The sequence below is a fragment of the Corvus brachyrhynchos genome, unplaced genomic scaffold (genome assembly GCF_000691975.1).
Source record: "Corvus brachyrhynchos isolate BGI_N302 unplaced genomic scaffold, ASM69197v1 scaffold32, whole genome shotgun sequence".
NCBI lineage: Eukaryota > Metazoa > Chordata > Aves > Passeriformes > Corvidae > Corvus > Corvus brachyrhynchos.
Genome location: NW_008237919.1, coordinates 9,250,156 through 9,265,512, shown reverse-complemented (window position 1 = coordinate 9,265,512; position 15,357 = coordinate 9,250,156). Strand labels below are relative to the sequence as shown.

General features: G+C 38.3%; 1 protein-coding gene across 1 annotated transcript in view; it reads right to left on the bottom strand.

Moving 5' to 3' along the window:
• The window catches only part of SRGAP1 (SLIT-ROBO Rho GTPase activating protein 1), a 74,382-nt gene extending 59,859 nt beyond the window's left edge, over positions 1–14,523 (bottom strand). The window contains exons 1-3 of the mRNA XM_017733185.1: positions 14,308–14,523; positions 11,729–11,891; positions 3,502–3,564 (exon numbers count right to left, since the gene is read on the bottom strand). Coding sequence (XP_017588674.1) covers positions 3,502–3,564; positions 11,729–11,891; positions 14,308–14,450 — 369 coding nt within the window. The 5' untranslated portion in view covers positions 14,451–14,523. The remainder of the gene's footprint in view (positions 1–3,501; positions 3,565–11,728; positions 11,892–14,307) is intronic.
• Positions 14,524–15,357: the final 834 nt, after the last annotated feature.

The following is a 15,357-nucleotide window of genomic DNA, read 5'->3' as shown; positions in this document are numbered from 1 at the left end:
GAAGAGTTTGACTGGGGAGTTTTCTCTGTTGCAAAGATGATCTATTGCAAAGTCAATAATCAGTCGTCTCTTTAAATCAACACGTAAGAAGATTTCTAAATCAGGCGGTTCACCAAAAACAACAACCCAAATATCATACAGATTTCCGTGTGACCAACTTTTCTTCCTGTAAATGCCAGGAAAAACTCCTGTGACCCTACACAACTAACTGAGCTCCCCTTTCCCCATCCCCCCCTCACTCAAAAGATACACCTCATTGTAGTTTCTATAGCTTATATTCTTATGTAAAGCACAGGACTGATTACTAGCCTGCACTGGCTGAAAGTGTAGTAAGGAGAGGAGTGCAGCTGCTGGGATGGTGCAGACCTGAAAATACCAACTGGCTGGCACTGCCACAGAGAAACCAGGCATAGTTGTAAGTACTTGTCAGTCACAATTTACTGAGCTTGCAAAGATACAGAATGAAGCCTAGCTATTCAATCGTTTTTAGCATGATGTTTTCAGTCATAATTTTAAAATCTGTGCATAGAATTGAAAATATAGAGTTTAAAAATGCATTTTTATTAGTCATAAAACATGTAGAAAACATATGTAATGTAACATTTAAAAATCTTTACATAAAAGAGATGGAAAATTAAAAACTATGGCTTCCCTTACAAAAATTCTGATTATTCCAGCAAAATAAGCCTGCTTTGTTCACAGTTCTAAGAACATCTGAAGTTGTGGTTCACCTGCTTCTATTCTTACTTTTTCAACAATCCTGTACATGACGAATAGTTTTAATGAGGATGGCACAAGCCAAAGGCTTTAATTTACAGACCTTTCTTGTAAGATAAGGAATGATGATAAGAAATAACCAGATTATTAAACCTTCTTCATACATATTAAAAGCTCTGATACTTGCCCCTCACCCAAAGGCTTTACAGGTATTTAAATTCCAGTATGATTTCACATTTTAAGTGATACTTCATGAAGGCATCTTTCCTTTCAAAAAAACAGAACTAAGTAGTAGGGAGAGACTTCAGTATTAGTATATTGCTCACAGATTTGAAATTAATTTGCTTTTTTTTGGACACAAAGATTTATCTCACAGTACTAAGACTGAATTCTTTTTCTTTTACTTTTTCCCCTCTATAAATCATGGGGCAAACAAGAAGATGACGTCTCATTTTTGTAAGTGACTGAGAAATGTAGCTGCTGGAGATTAAAATTGTTGATACTTGTTTCGATAAGGGCACTATGATCTTATTCTGCACACAGTAAATGTCACACAGAATTAAAAACCTGTGCATGAGGTTCCCAACTGTCTAGATACTGTTCTATCTTTACGTACATGAGCAGATATAATACACAGACATGGTGATGACCATTCTAAACATGCAAGCAGTGAAACAGATGCTACTCTGCACCATATTATCACTTTATTATGTGTGGGCTTTATTTAGCTAAATGTGGACATGTATAGCTGACCAAGCCCTTTGCAATCAATGAAAAGCTGGACAATGAAGTTAACAGTACAGATCACTTAATCTCAAGCAGATTCTTGCATCTGATTAAAGGGGTCTCACCTCCCCATATTAGATTTCCAGGGACTTTACCTGGAACCCAGATGGCATGCTAAGATATTTGTATCTACAATGCAGATGTCTGCAAATCAGGTGAAGTAAATTCCATCCAAAGAGACCATCTCGCAGCAGTAGCCTGACTCAAATTGTGGACAAATTCAGAATTTTTATAACATCAAAAAAATTCCCATTTAAAAAATAAATCTTAAATTCTGAGAAAGAAATTAACATGCACTGGAGGCCATAATACGGAAGTTAATACCTGATTACATCTGTAACCATCAGTGTGAAGATATAGCACTTATGTGAAGAAAAAGAGTGAAAATACCAAAGTCCAGTCCTGCAGATTTTCACTGGTACTTCAGGAAAGTGTTTCAGCACATGCTTCACTGTTTCCCAACCCTGGGAGCACAGGCACTAATCCCAAGCCTTGCCAGACACTGGAGTTATGCAACTGTTTAATTGAAACAAGACTGTATCTTCAGGGCTTATTCAGCACTGAAGTCCCACTTGTGCCATGGCTCCTGCAGTCACTGATCCCCTGCAGCTGTGTGCATTGTCTGCGGCTATCGCTACTTTGCAGAAGCTGATCCCAGAACACTTCACTGACTACAGGCCTCAGCCAAGAAGGTTTTCCAGTATTGTACCCTACAAAATCAGTGGTAGTTTCAGACAAAAAAAGCCCCAAAGAAAATCCCAAAGGAAAAAAATAAGTGGTGGTTTAGGACGGCTTTGGTTATATGTGTCCATAACAATTCAAAAGAACTGAGGGCAGTAAGACAAGACTAATTTTCTTTGGATCTCCTTTTTGCCACCTAAGTTGTTCTTGAGTTCAAATGTTCTTCAACCCGTCCACTGATGGTTGTACAATTTTCCCTAGGTCAAAAGAAAAATCATCAAGATGCACAAAAGTAATGTTTGAGTTCTGCCAGTGGAGATGTGGTCACTGATAGCTTCCTAAACTTCCTTAAGGTCACAAATGTTTCTTGATATCAATATTGTAAGGGTTTTTTATAGTCCTCCAAATCTTGAGAATGGGGAACACAGCAGTCTAGAGATTGCTATGCAGGGTACTGGAGCATATATGTTTCAGTTCTTCCAAACAAAAAAAGAGAATTTAAATGTACAACTTCCTCAATGAGTAAGAATCAACAGGCTTTTATAAGAGGTGCATATCATCAGTTCCTCTTAATTCTACAGATGTGTTCTAAAAAAAGAGTAATTCTTGCCTTTTTTCTTTCTCACAACATACCACCTCAGAAAATAGCTGGGGAAATAGTTATCAGGTAGACATCATTTTGCAGTAACAAGTTGTGTGAATGAGTTTCAAACAAGAAAATGGGTTCAGACCTAAGTTTGCTCAGATTTTCCTACGCATTAGTAGGAGCTTGCCAGAATGTTCACAGTGTTTTTTTTCTTGACCTCTCTAAATGGTTTGGAAAGCCTACAAAACCCTCTGTTTTTCTTTTCATTATTTACTTATCCCAGTCAGGGATGGGGGAGGGCACATAAGTAACATTTAGACAGCACAGCACTGATCCTGCAAACACCTATGGATTTTTTACTGAGTGTAGTCCACAGGTAACCAAGCAGATGGCAGCATGGACAAAAACAAGGGAGAAAAGAAAGAAGCTTTGCTCTGGTAAGCTCTGAGTAGAAATGTCTCATTAATAAACAACAAAACTCATCATAAACTGGCTTAGCAGAGTCAGAGGGGAAAAAACTGTTGAAAGCAAAGAGTAATCCTGAAAGCATTAGCATATGTATTTTAAACAAGTGAATACTCTTTTCAAAAATATAGCTTAGGCTTGTGTAAAAGACAAAAATAAGTATCTCCACTGGGGGTAACTTAGTTGATGAAAGTCCACTTAAAGCTTACAGAAGTAGTCTGATATGGAATTTGTATAAGATAAGCTAAGTAAGTAACTATACTTACTGTGTAAAGCTCGTTAAGTACTTTCATTAAGTCTTCGTGAAGCTGAAATGAAATCTCTTTACTCTGTAATTAAAAAAAAAAATCATTAGGAAAGGGCATGTAAAAGCTGCAGCATACATTTGTTTCTCGATATTTATACTCACTGTTCATCCTAGACAGTGAATGCAATGTTGCTCACAAAAACCATTCTGAATTACAGTGCACTAATAACAGTGATTCAGGGATGCAGAGGCAGACAGACAATATCTGGACAGAGGACTTCTACAAGGAAACCCAGAAGTAATTTGAGATATTTTTCCCATAAAGCATCAGGAAATTAGGTGCCAATAGAAAGCGTAAAGTTCAAGATTATTGTTTTTAATAGAACAAACTGTGTACTATTTTATAACTGCTAGGATATACACAATTTTTACATTTTGCATAGTCTTTGTTTCTCAGCACATGCAACTATCTAAATATTTATGCAAGAAGTAATTGTGGCTCCTCTTTGAAACAGATACCCAACTGCATAGTATTCCACAGCGTGGGCTGCTAAACCAACTTTGTTTAGCTTTTCTGGACTGTGACTTTACTTTCACTCTGACCCAGAAAAAAAGAAACGCTTAGCAATAGTTATTATCAAAGCAAATATGTCAAAACAAGAGTATTTAATTGGAGTCTCATTGAAATATATTCCTTTGTTAGTTTTCCACAGCATTTCAAACTGATGAAAATGGTGGCAACTGTGCAAGAGTTGAAGGCATTCATATCACAGCCTTTGGAAAACAGCTACAGAATAGAGCTACAGGACTTGGCAAACAGCCTGGCTACATTTCTTCTGTGATGCTCAGCATTCTAACATCCATGCTGGAAATGTCAGATTTTTTTTTCTGTGAATAAATTGATCATTAGTCTGGCTTCTAAAAACTCCATCTCCATGATAGATAATGGCCTTTAGCTATGAGAAGTACTTTGTATTTGTACAGAAGCCAAAGGAAAATCCTCAGGGACACATCTCCAAAGCTGCTAACACATATTTGGCCATCACTAGAACACCTGCAGGAATAATGGTTTCTGAATGAGAATTTCCAGCACAATGTCCATGTATGAGGAGAAACCACACCACACATCCCACCCACTGTGTCTTCCAGAAGGATGAAACAGATACATACAGTAGCTTGAACAGAAAATTTGGGGTTTTTTTCCTCCTGCTCCTACTATCCTACTTTAACTCTGGGCAGTATTTTAAGGCACCCATCATATCACTTATCAATATTCACTCTGATCCTTATATTCAAGATGATTTTTCACTGACAAGAAGCCAGAAATAGAATTTAGAAAACACTTCAGTGAAATTCTTGTATTCCTAAGAGCATTAGCTGTAGTAGGTAAGGCACAGTAAGACAGCTGCTCTGAAGCTGAGGTACACAGAATTACTATGAAACTTTCCTTATTGCTTATACTTTTCAAAGTCTGGTATTTTCACGAGGTATGCATTAGTTCTATAGTATCTAGAACACAAGGCTTACTACTTCAATTTCTTTGCAAATATCAGATTATTTTCATCTAATAAGAAGGACAAAATTTCCTATATGTAACAGTACAAAGTGCTTATGAAGATTTGGAAAAGGACTGCAGATTTGCAAGCTGCTGTAGGGGAAAGCCGTAAGTAAAATCTTTAGCAAAAATTCTGAATTGCTTTTCATTGCTTTACACTGGCACCCTGCCTTTAAAAGTCAGCAGTGCAGCTCTAACACAGCTTACACACCTCCTTAAAGCTCCAAGTGGAGGCCACCTGTTTATTCTTGGATAGCTGCTTCTATAGTGCTGAATATGAGTGGTTTTTAAAATTACTTTAGCAGAAAGAAGGGCAAAACATACAAATAAGATGTTTGACTTTAAGATGAAAGCATATACATGTGGGAGGAAACTCTAGATAAACTCCAGATTCAAGCAATTTATCCCTTTCAACTGTTGCTCACAGCCATCTCAAGGCTGCTGAGAAGTCAATCCCTTAATACAGCAACAGCAATCCTAAGGCAGAATGCTTTAACCTGGTAGTGCAAAAGTTTGTTTGAGAAGGTGAGACAGAAAACCCCAAACCAATTTTCTCTTTAACCGTTGAGATTTTGCTGCAAGCAAGGCACATTGAAGGATGCACCCTTCTTTTCTGCTCTTAATGCAGTCCCACCTTAATGCAAATAGACACCAGATGAGCTGAGGATTTGGTGAATGATCACTATTTAGTAGGAGCCATTTCTTCTCTTTGCTCCTTTTGAGCTCTGTCCAGCACTGAAACACAAGCAGTCCAGCCCTCAGGATTTACTGGCTAACATGCAAACATGATCTTTTCCAGGGCAACACAGTGATCAATGGTAACTTTGAAAGCAAATGGAAGAGAAAGAGGAAGATGCTTTTGTAAAAGGACAATAAGCTTTAAAATTGAAAGCAAAAAGAGGAGGAGGCAGGTGATCAGCAAAAAGAGCAAAAAATTGGGAAGTGACAACCTAGCAATGCCACACAATCACAAAGGAGTTATTTTCCACCACTTCATCTGTGGACTCCAACTCACAGAGGGTGCCTGTAGTGATGGATAACATTTCAATTGATGCATCTTTCTGATGAAAGATTTTGTAGGAATTATCCAAAAAAATCAAGCATATATTTGGGTAAACTTAGCAGTATAAAAGGGATTCCTTTTTCAAGAACTGATATATTTTACATTAGCATGTAAGATCAAGAAATACTGACGTGAGTGGCAAGCAATACAGCTTTTGGTGTGTAATATATGGCACGTCAGAGCACTAGTTAAGAAGTGCATTTATTTTTCAGTGGTTAATTGCTTTCCTCTTTCTTATTTATGCTACCTATTCCCTACAGTAGAGTTCAGCATGTGTGAATGGTGTGCTCCTCTAGGAGCCCATTCTCAGGGTGCCCAGACAACAGAATGTAAGATGCAGCACACATTATCCTGTTGCTGAGTTGATAGCTCTAATCAGGCTATTAAAATCTGACAAACAATCACTGTTTATTAGGTGCTTATTTATTCACTGTATCCCTGAGAAATGCACTAGTACCTACCAACCAAGAGAACAAAGAATATAATAAAAATGTTACAGCATATGCAAATTCCTGCTAAAAATATTATACATGTTACTAATCTGGTTCAAGGCATTAAGAGACAGTAGTGTATTTTTTTCATCTGACAGCAGGATAGATCATACCCGTGCAACAGACAAGTAAATGTACCTAAACCGTCCTTTCAGTATGTGCTCAGCTTTCAATACATCAGTGGTCCTTAATGTTATCAAGATTTGTATTTGTGGATTAAAGTCTGAGAAACTTAAAATTTTATTCCACATTAATATATTTTCATTGAAGTCTGTTAAAATTTTTCCATCCCTTTCAGTTAGAGCATAATTTGGCACTCCAGCTTTACTCTTGTTTATTTTAACTGAAATTTAAGAGTCAGTCCAGTTCTTCCTGGAACTCTTTAGTGCCTGTATTTAGCATACAAAATGCTACTCAGTTACATAATTTAAGGAAAATATTCTGTGACTATTGCATTTAAATGAGTCCCTGTGGGAAGTGAAGAGCAAACCCTTCTTTTAAGGAGGTTTCATGAGCTGCAGTGACCCTAACATAACCAACTCAGCAAAATTTTGTCCCAGACTTGACAGTCTATAGCAACAAACAGCTTTGCTATAATTTTAAACTTTTAAATGTTTAAGGAAATGATGCAAAAAATCTATGTGCCACAATCTGTATAAAATCAAATAGATTCAGTAGGTAGTCAATATTCCTTGTTAAAAGCCAGATTATGGAACTAAAATATTTATTGTGCTTGGTTTCTCCAGCATCTTTTACTGTAAACATTGGATGATGTGTTCATCTTGGCTTATGTAGATTTCTGTCCAAGGAAAATACATGTTTATAAATTATAAATATACAAATCTGCTTAAGGATTTTGTGGGTATGTGTTTATACAGTTGATTATTACTGCTGTGGTAACCAGAATCACTGCATGAAATATTCTGCATAATACTTTTCCCTTCTGCTTGACATTTCTCCTTATTACTTTATTCTTTAATTGTCCCCAGGAGGCCAGCTACCCCATCTGCCTGAAGAAACGTGAAAGCATGCAAGGTTTGAACTCTGCTACTTTATTTTTGTAATTTTATGTGCAGCACGAAGGCCAGGCATCAACAGCAATCTTACTGCTTTCATATGCCAGGAACTACAAAGAAGAGATTAGGTGCCTAGCTGAAAGTATGAGGCCTGACATAATGTCTTCCAATAAATACTACAAAATCTCTGTACTAGATCCTATCTTTGTCCTGGATTTAGTACATTTAAACAGATGCCAGTTCCTGACCCCTGGAAAAAAAGAATGACAAATAGCTCCTGGGAGAACAAAATCAATGAATATCTACATGGTAAGGAGGCCAGACCAGACAGCAAAGCCATGTACAATCAGGTACCTGAATATACCACATCCTGTCCCATCAGACCATGTAGGGTATACCCAGTAGGAATCATTTCCCCAGAACAATCCAAATGTCCAGATGCACACAAAAGGAAAAACCAGAATGATGAAGAACAGAGAGCGAGACAAGGACAAGGTACAAAGACTAAGGAGCACAGACACCCTTACCACTACATTTTACCAGATCATCATTGGCTATTGCACACACCTTTTACAGAAGGAGTAGTAAAAGGGGTTGCTACAAACTTATGGCTTATGCTATATCCCACATAGGAGAGGGAACAAAATAATACTCTAGTGGTAAGCATGGCTGGGAAATGAGGAAATTATTTGATCTTTTCTTTACTACAATTCAAGCTGGAGTCAATCTTAAGATATGAATTCAAACCGTACTCCTCTAGAAAATGTTGGGCTCACTTCACAGAAAATTCATTAGAGAACCAACATGCCCACCAGCAAGATGGAAAAAGTCAATAATGTCTACCATTGAGAAGCAGAAAGGGAAGTCCCATCCTTTTGGGAGAAGAAAGGGGGAGAAAAAAAGAGGGAGTAGAAAGAGTCAAGAAGTTTAGAGTGATTATGAGTTTGCTGTTGTCTCCCCTTATCTTGCTTCTGGGCAATGAGGCAATCCACTCTGAGACATTTTTCCTTTCTGTGGCAGCAAGACTGGGGTTTCAGAGCAGCACAATGAAGATCTGTTCTGATCAGGGACTTGGTGTATGTACTTACTCTCCCGACTTGGAAATGGAGTAAAACACCTTGCTGTCGCAAGACTGATGGAGAATTAAAACAAGGCAAAAAGTAGTGATGCATAATACCATTAGATTAATAAGCTGTAAGATATATAACTAAAAGATCTAATCATTGAATATAGAGAAGCTTGACTAACTGGTATTTGTAAGTTACAGAATCACAGAATTTTAGAAATTAAATGCTCTTGTGTGTAATGCTGTGAGAGCCAACAGAGTACAGGTATTTCCTGCTCTTGGCCATGGATTGCAGTAAGACACTAAGTATGCATTTGTTAGTCTATTTTTAAAATCTTCACATTACTGCTTTTCTTGATATTTATATTTATTACTTATAAGAGTGAGAGAGAGCACATATTTCACAGAACAGTATGATCAGATTCCAATGTAGAAGTATCTGCAGGAAATGGTTTGTCTCTACTTTAATTCAAAATCTATGAACAGTGAACAAATTCCATATGCTTTCACAGGGATATGACACCTATTGAGACTGATTATATTTTCTCTGACAATATTTTATTCTAAATACAGTTTTTTTGAAAGTAATCTGAAGAATCACAGAAATGGACAAAAAAATGCTTAAATACTCTATCTGATGTTCAAAAATCTCCAACAAAATCAATGTAATTTTCTTTAGAGAGAGAATACTATTTTGATGGAGGATGCTGTTTGCTGTCACCTTTCTCACTCTAAGTGCACCTTCTCTTTGCCCCTGTGATCTCTTTCCTGCAAAGAGAACTGTACCACAGGACATGTGTTTTGAATCAGATCTTTTTGTGGCCCAGTAAACATCCATTATGCAGTTCTGTGAGTACCTTAAGTTAGACTGCTCATTCACATCTGACACAAATTACCACAGGATCATGGAAGGGTTTGGGCTGGAAGAGCTTCATCATCAGTTCTGCAACTGGGAACAAACAGCAAATAAATCACCAGTACTCTGCAGTAAGCATCACAGCAAGAACTGTGCACACTGGGGCTCAGTGGAAACCTTCTGCAACAAGTACTGAGCCTGACAGACTGTCTTAAAAATGTGTGCTCAGACTTGATACTGGTGAACAAACCACATTCAGTCCACATGCCCATGAAGTTCACTTAGACCATGCTGAGAGGCTGCATGTCCTCCTGCCACCCTTCCCCTCACATTATGGGACTGGCTCAGATCCCTGCACATAGCCTTTGCCAAGCTCACTCTGCCCATGCTCCACCTCAGCTAACAGCTGTCTGACATAACATTCTCAGGCTGAGTGTCAGATGGCAAACCCTGATGAAAGGTAGGAAAGGGCTGCTGAGTATCTGGGTTCTACTAATGTGAGCTTCAGGTTATGCACGGCAGGACTACCTCAAGTTTCTTTTCTTTCCTCTTTAGAAAATCCAAGTTAGGAATAAAAAAGCAAGAGAAGCTGCTTGCTCTTCTTCAAGAAGCTATGCTAGAAAGAGAAAATCTCAAATGTTGCACCTGCATGGGCACAAGACGGAGGACAGAGACAATGGAGGACATACGGGACAATACACCTCCTGTTAATACACTGAAAATATCCATGTATTTTCCTCCTTTCGAGAGAGAAGTTGCAGCAATCTCCATTAATAAATTATGAGTGAATATAAAGGGACACACACTTCACAGAAAACTCTTAACTATATACCATTGTACAGTCCTTCTGGACAGAAGGGAAGGAAAAGCAAAATTTCTAGTGCCAAAGAACTGAACCATGCTGAAAGCAAACAGGCTTGTCTAATAACGCACACCTAATGAAGAAGATACCTCTGAGGTAAGACATAAACAACTGGAAAGCTATTCCAGATTCAATACCAAAAGAAATTTCTTACTGGTTTGCAACTCTGAGATATCCCCACATAGACAGTACTGCAGCCTGTTCAAATCACTTTTCTCATTATTGGTTCAACTTCATGAATCTTCCATATTACTAAATTAAGTGCTTAGTGAATTAGTTTTACATATCAGACCTATTATATGAACAAGCCATTACTGATTGAGAAACTATAAACTTCAACTCTGTCTCTGTTACAAGTTTTAATGCATACCAGGAAGTTTGATTTAAGTTTTTACTTTTATTTCCTTCAAGTACAACCTGTGTGCTCCCTAAATGATTCTTCTCCCCACTCCAGTGCTATCTAGAATTATGGTGGGGTGTATGTGAAACCAGTTCCCTATTTTGAAAACACTACCTCAGGTACCCTCGCTAACATTTCGTCACATAGTTTACATCTTTTAACCTTTACTCTTCTTGAGCTCTTTTGTATGCTGATTGTCTACCAGCATCTCACTGTGACTAACAAATATGCATTTATAATCTATTTGCCTTTTGGAACATTTTAACAACAATGACTGCAAACACATTATGTAGGTCTTGAGCTAAGGTTACCTAGAGTCCTTGCTTAGCACATGATGGATTTACACATTGCATGCGTTATGAAAAAACGTAACAGTCATGGACTAGGAGAAGCATGTACAGAGACAACACTTACAGGATGTAATAGAAATACTTATGTTACCAGAAGCATATGTTCATATTTAATATTAGAAAGGAAACACTTTTAGGAGAACTGCAGCATAAGCTACCAACTTTATGTCAAGGAACTACAAAGTAAACTCTTGCTTTGTCTTCAATCTGTTTCATTCACAATGAAATTCTTTTTTACAAATAATTCATTAATACAGCTTTACTATTTCAAGAGTCCTAAGCGAAAACTGTTTCCTTTCTGCATGGGCGGACAAGTGTGCTGTTTAGAGAAGGACAGGCTTTTCCCCCTGCTTTTTTTGGATATTTGTGAGTCAGCTCTTCAGGTTACCAGCATATACGGCAGGGTCCCAAGCATTTCAGCACTAAGTATTTGCTTCAAGAGAAAAGTCATGAAGAATTTATATGTATGCTAAAACAGATTTTATGCTGTGTGTGCCGAATCTTCTCCTCAAATGCTATCTATTAGGACACTTGCCTCCCTCATGCATCTTACAAGCCTGGATGGAGGACTGCAGGAAAGGCATTACCTTCTTGAACATTCTGGTGGAGTCTTCACTTATCTGCATGAATCGCATGATCACGTTGTTCAGGTAGATATCACTCAGTGTTGCATGGTCTTTGCTTTCTCTTCTCACTTGGTTTAGGAGTAAGTACCAGCAATTCACTGGCGACAAGAGGTTCTGGTCTTTCCTAAGGAAGGAGATACACACGTATAATGTATAGAAATGAAAAAGTTATGTTATTAACTGAAACACCTCACTGACATTTACAGTCATAACTTGTTACATAAAAATAGCTGCTTCTGAACAGTCAGTACCCATTCTTGGAATAACCCAGGTTAGGCAAGCCTCAGATGGCTTTTAAGACACATTCAAGTTTCATGAGGCATGGAAATACTCTGCAAGCCACCTCGAAGTATAAAAATGTCTTGCCACAAAGCTCAGAAATGGAGTACACGTAAATATTCCAAATCAACAAAGGCCACTCCTGGAAGAGTGACAGTAATTAATTTTTGACATTAGAAATAAATGAGCACTGGAAGCACAACCCAAATCCTTCATGAGCAAAATTGCAGGAGTAGCAGTTTCACTGCATTGGATTTGTCTAACTGATGAAGTAGAAGAAAATGTCTCAAGCATCCATATTCTGTGAGCAGTGCTCATAAATTCACAGCAGTCATAAATATACTGCTACTGCTAGTCCTAGATGTGTCAATTACAAGACAAACAGCAGGACTGGACTTTTTCCAGTGATCCAATTCTGAATTCCCATGACAGACTTTTTGCAATGTAGGCCCACTCCCAGCTTTAATATAGCAAAAAATGAAATCAAAGATGACTTCTCATTTCTTCTACACAAGGCAAAATGAAAATACATATAGTTCAGCAACTGTTTCACAGACGACAAAAACTTGTTTATAAAACTTGTCTTATGTTTTTATTGACATTTTAGTATCAAGTTTGCCTTTCAACTAACTGCTCTAAAAACTTGCTGCTCTTTTTTTTCTTTCTCTTTTACAGGGATTCTCCTTAAGTTAAAAGGATAAAGCACATGAAGATAAAACAGGCAGAAATGGTGATGAATTGAGGGAGAAACTTCTCCAACTCTTGGCAAACTCTTCTGATAATTAGCTATTATCATTGTTAGAAATACGGCCTTTAATTCCCATCTAATTGTCTACTTTTAGCTCTCACCCCCAGAATCAAAGCAACAATGAATGATTAACAGACAAAAGTCTTTTCTTCATCAGTGCTTTGCTTTGCTATGAATCAGGAGTTAAGAAAGCTTCCATTTGTTTCAGATGGACATCGTAACAGTGTTACTTCACAGCAAGGGGTTTTATCAGCCAGGTCAGACAACATGAGCACTCCTGAAAGTCCATGCTGATATTACTTGGTCCTCACTGCTGATTCCACAGACCTTCCTGATTGTTCTGGGGGCAATGGTGGGAGCAGCTCAGGGGACCAACAACTAAAGCGACTTTTGCTGTAACCTCTTCTCAAAGCAGAGAACTGCAAGAACAAAGCCAAAGGCAGAACTCAAGTCATAACCCCCATGCACAACTGCCAGTCTGGATTTAACACGTTTAAGAACAAGGAAAGATGTTTGTATGCACAGGGAAAAAAGATTTTGCCACAAGCAGAATAAAAGCCAGGGCTCTCTCTGAAGTGGTGACATATGCACAAGTTGGTTATTTCAGAGAATCAGTGAGTCACTAAAACAAATTTTAATAAATATATATTAATGCTCTTTGAACAGTGCAAGCTGTATTTCATTAACCTTTCCTTTGCCAAATGTATTTGGAAAAGACTTGTCCTGAAACAACAGTTCTATCTGTGTATCTCTAGCACAGCACTGAGTGAACAGTGGGAAAATTATTTTTTAGTTTTACAAACACAAAATACTGTTCTAAATCCCTAAGCATAACAAGGCCAGACACATGCATTCATTAATCAGCTCAAGTCAGGAAAATAACCACATGAGACTATGTCAGCAAGTGATGCACTTGAAACACTTCAGAAAACATACTGTACACAGTATGCCAGATACTACCTGCCCACTTGTTTTGCACAAAAGATACTATGCTATTAAAGGGATACATTAAATTGTAAACAATGCATAATGTTCACATCATCTTTATTTCCAGGAATCAGAGGGGTGAAGACACAGCCAAGTTCACATGCAACAACAAATCAGAAAGTTTTTTTATTAATGTCTTTTTTGTTGCTGTTGTAATGTTGACTGACCTTCATGCAGATACTTTAAAATCCTATCAACTCCACTAGAGATCAGCACACAGCTTCCAAGCCCTTTTGTGGCTCTGCATCTCCTCTAGATACTGGCAGTATTTTGGGTGGTTTAAAATCCATATGGTAGGTTAAGGATAATATTTGTGCAACTTACCTTTTAATAAACTGAAACTACTTGTCAGAACCTGACCTGAGTAACTGCAGAGAGCCACATCAACAACAGTATTTAGGCACTCACCTACCTTTAACCGCAATGAGAACTGCTGCACTGCTAAGCAGCGGCGGCGATTTTAAACAGGCCTTGGAACCAGAAACAGGTACAACATGGGGGTGATGGGCAAGCAAGTTTCTCTTACTTGTACTGCTGATGATCCTTTGTACTTCTTGTTTTTGCCATGAACCTCTCTGCTAGTTTTTCCAGATTTCGGGAATACTCCATCTCTATTTCTGACTTCTTGCGGAAGAAATCCTGCAGATCCTGAAGAAGCTGCACTCTCATTTCAGTCTGCTGCTCCAGGCATTTCTGCTGCTCAACGAGTTGAGCTCGGATCTCTAATGAGAGAAACACATCCACTCAGGTCAGTGAAAGCAAATGAACTGAGTGTTACAAACCAAAATTACGAACACTCCAGTGTACTTCAGCCTCACAGCTACACCAGCTGGATCTGGATTTCAGCTCCCATGGTGGGATGCAGCAGCGGCAGATCTCACTTCTGCCACCACACGCTTAATGCCCAGCATCTCCCACCTGCTGTCTGTCTCACAGACGGCTGTGGCAGGGGCTCAGGACTCTGCTGGGCTCAGGTGAGCCTCCACCTTTCTCTCCCATCCTCCTTCTGGCCTCTGGCACTAGCACAACATTCAGCTTGGAGTGATCTCCTTGAAGAAGGTGGCGCTGCCCCGATGAATGGCTGGATAAACAAGCACCCTTTGGGCCAGGATGAGTCTGCTGACTGTCAGGTGTTCTATGCTGGCTTGTATCATCATGTACACCACAGAAACAACCTTGTGATAAATTCTGGAGGCATTATCCATTGTAACTGTGCACAGGTAAGCTTCGTATCTGCCCCATCTGTGCCAGGGAGGAAACCGGTGTACTATACATGCATTCACCAAGGTTTTACAGCAAATATAGAGGAAAACATGTACCTATATTTAGAGACAACTACTTGAAAATTTGCACAAGGTTCCAGAGACAGTAGTATATTTTTTAGGATTAAAAAAAATCAGATCGTTTAGAAGACAATATATGCTCACAATCTCTTCTAGAGCAATAGGGAAAAGCCTCCAGATTTCTTACCACTTTTTACTATATGCAAAATTACTAAGTGGTAGGGTTTTTATTTTAGAGATTTCTGGGGTTTTGAAATTTTTTTTTTTGGGGTGGTATTTTTTTAGCATTTTTT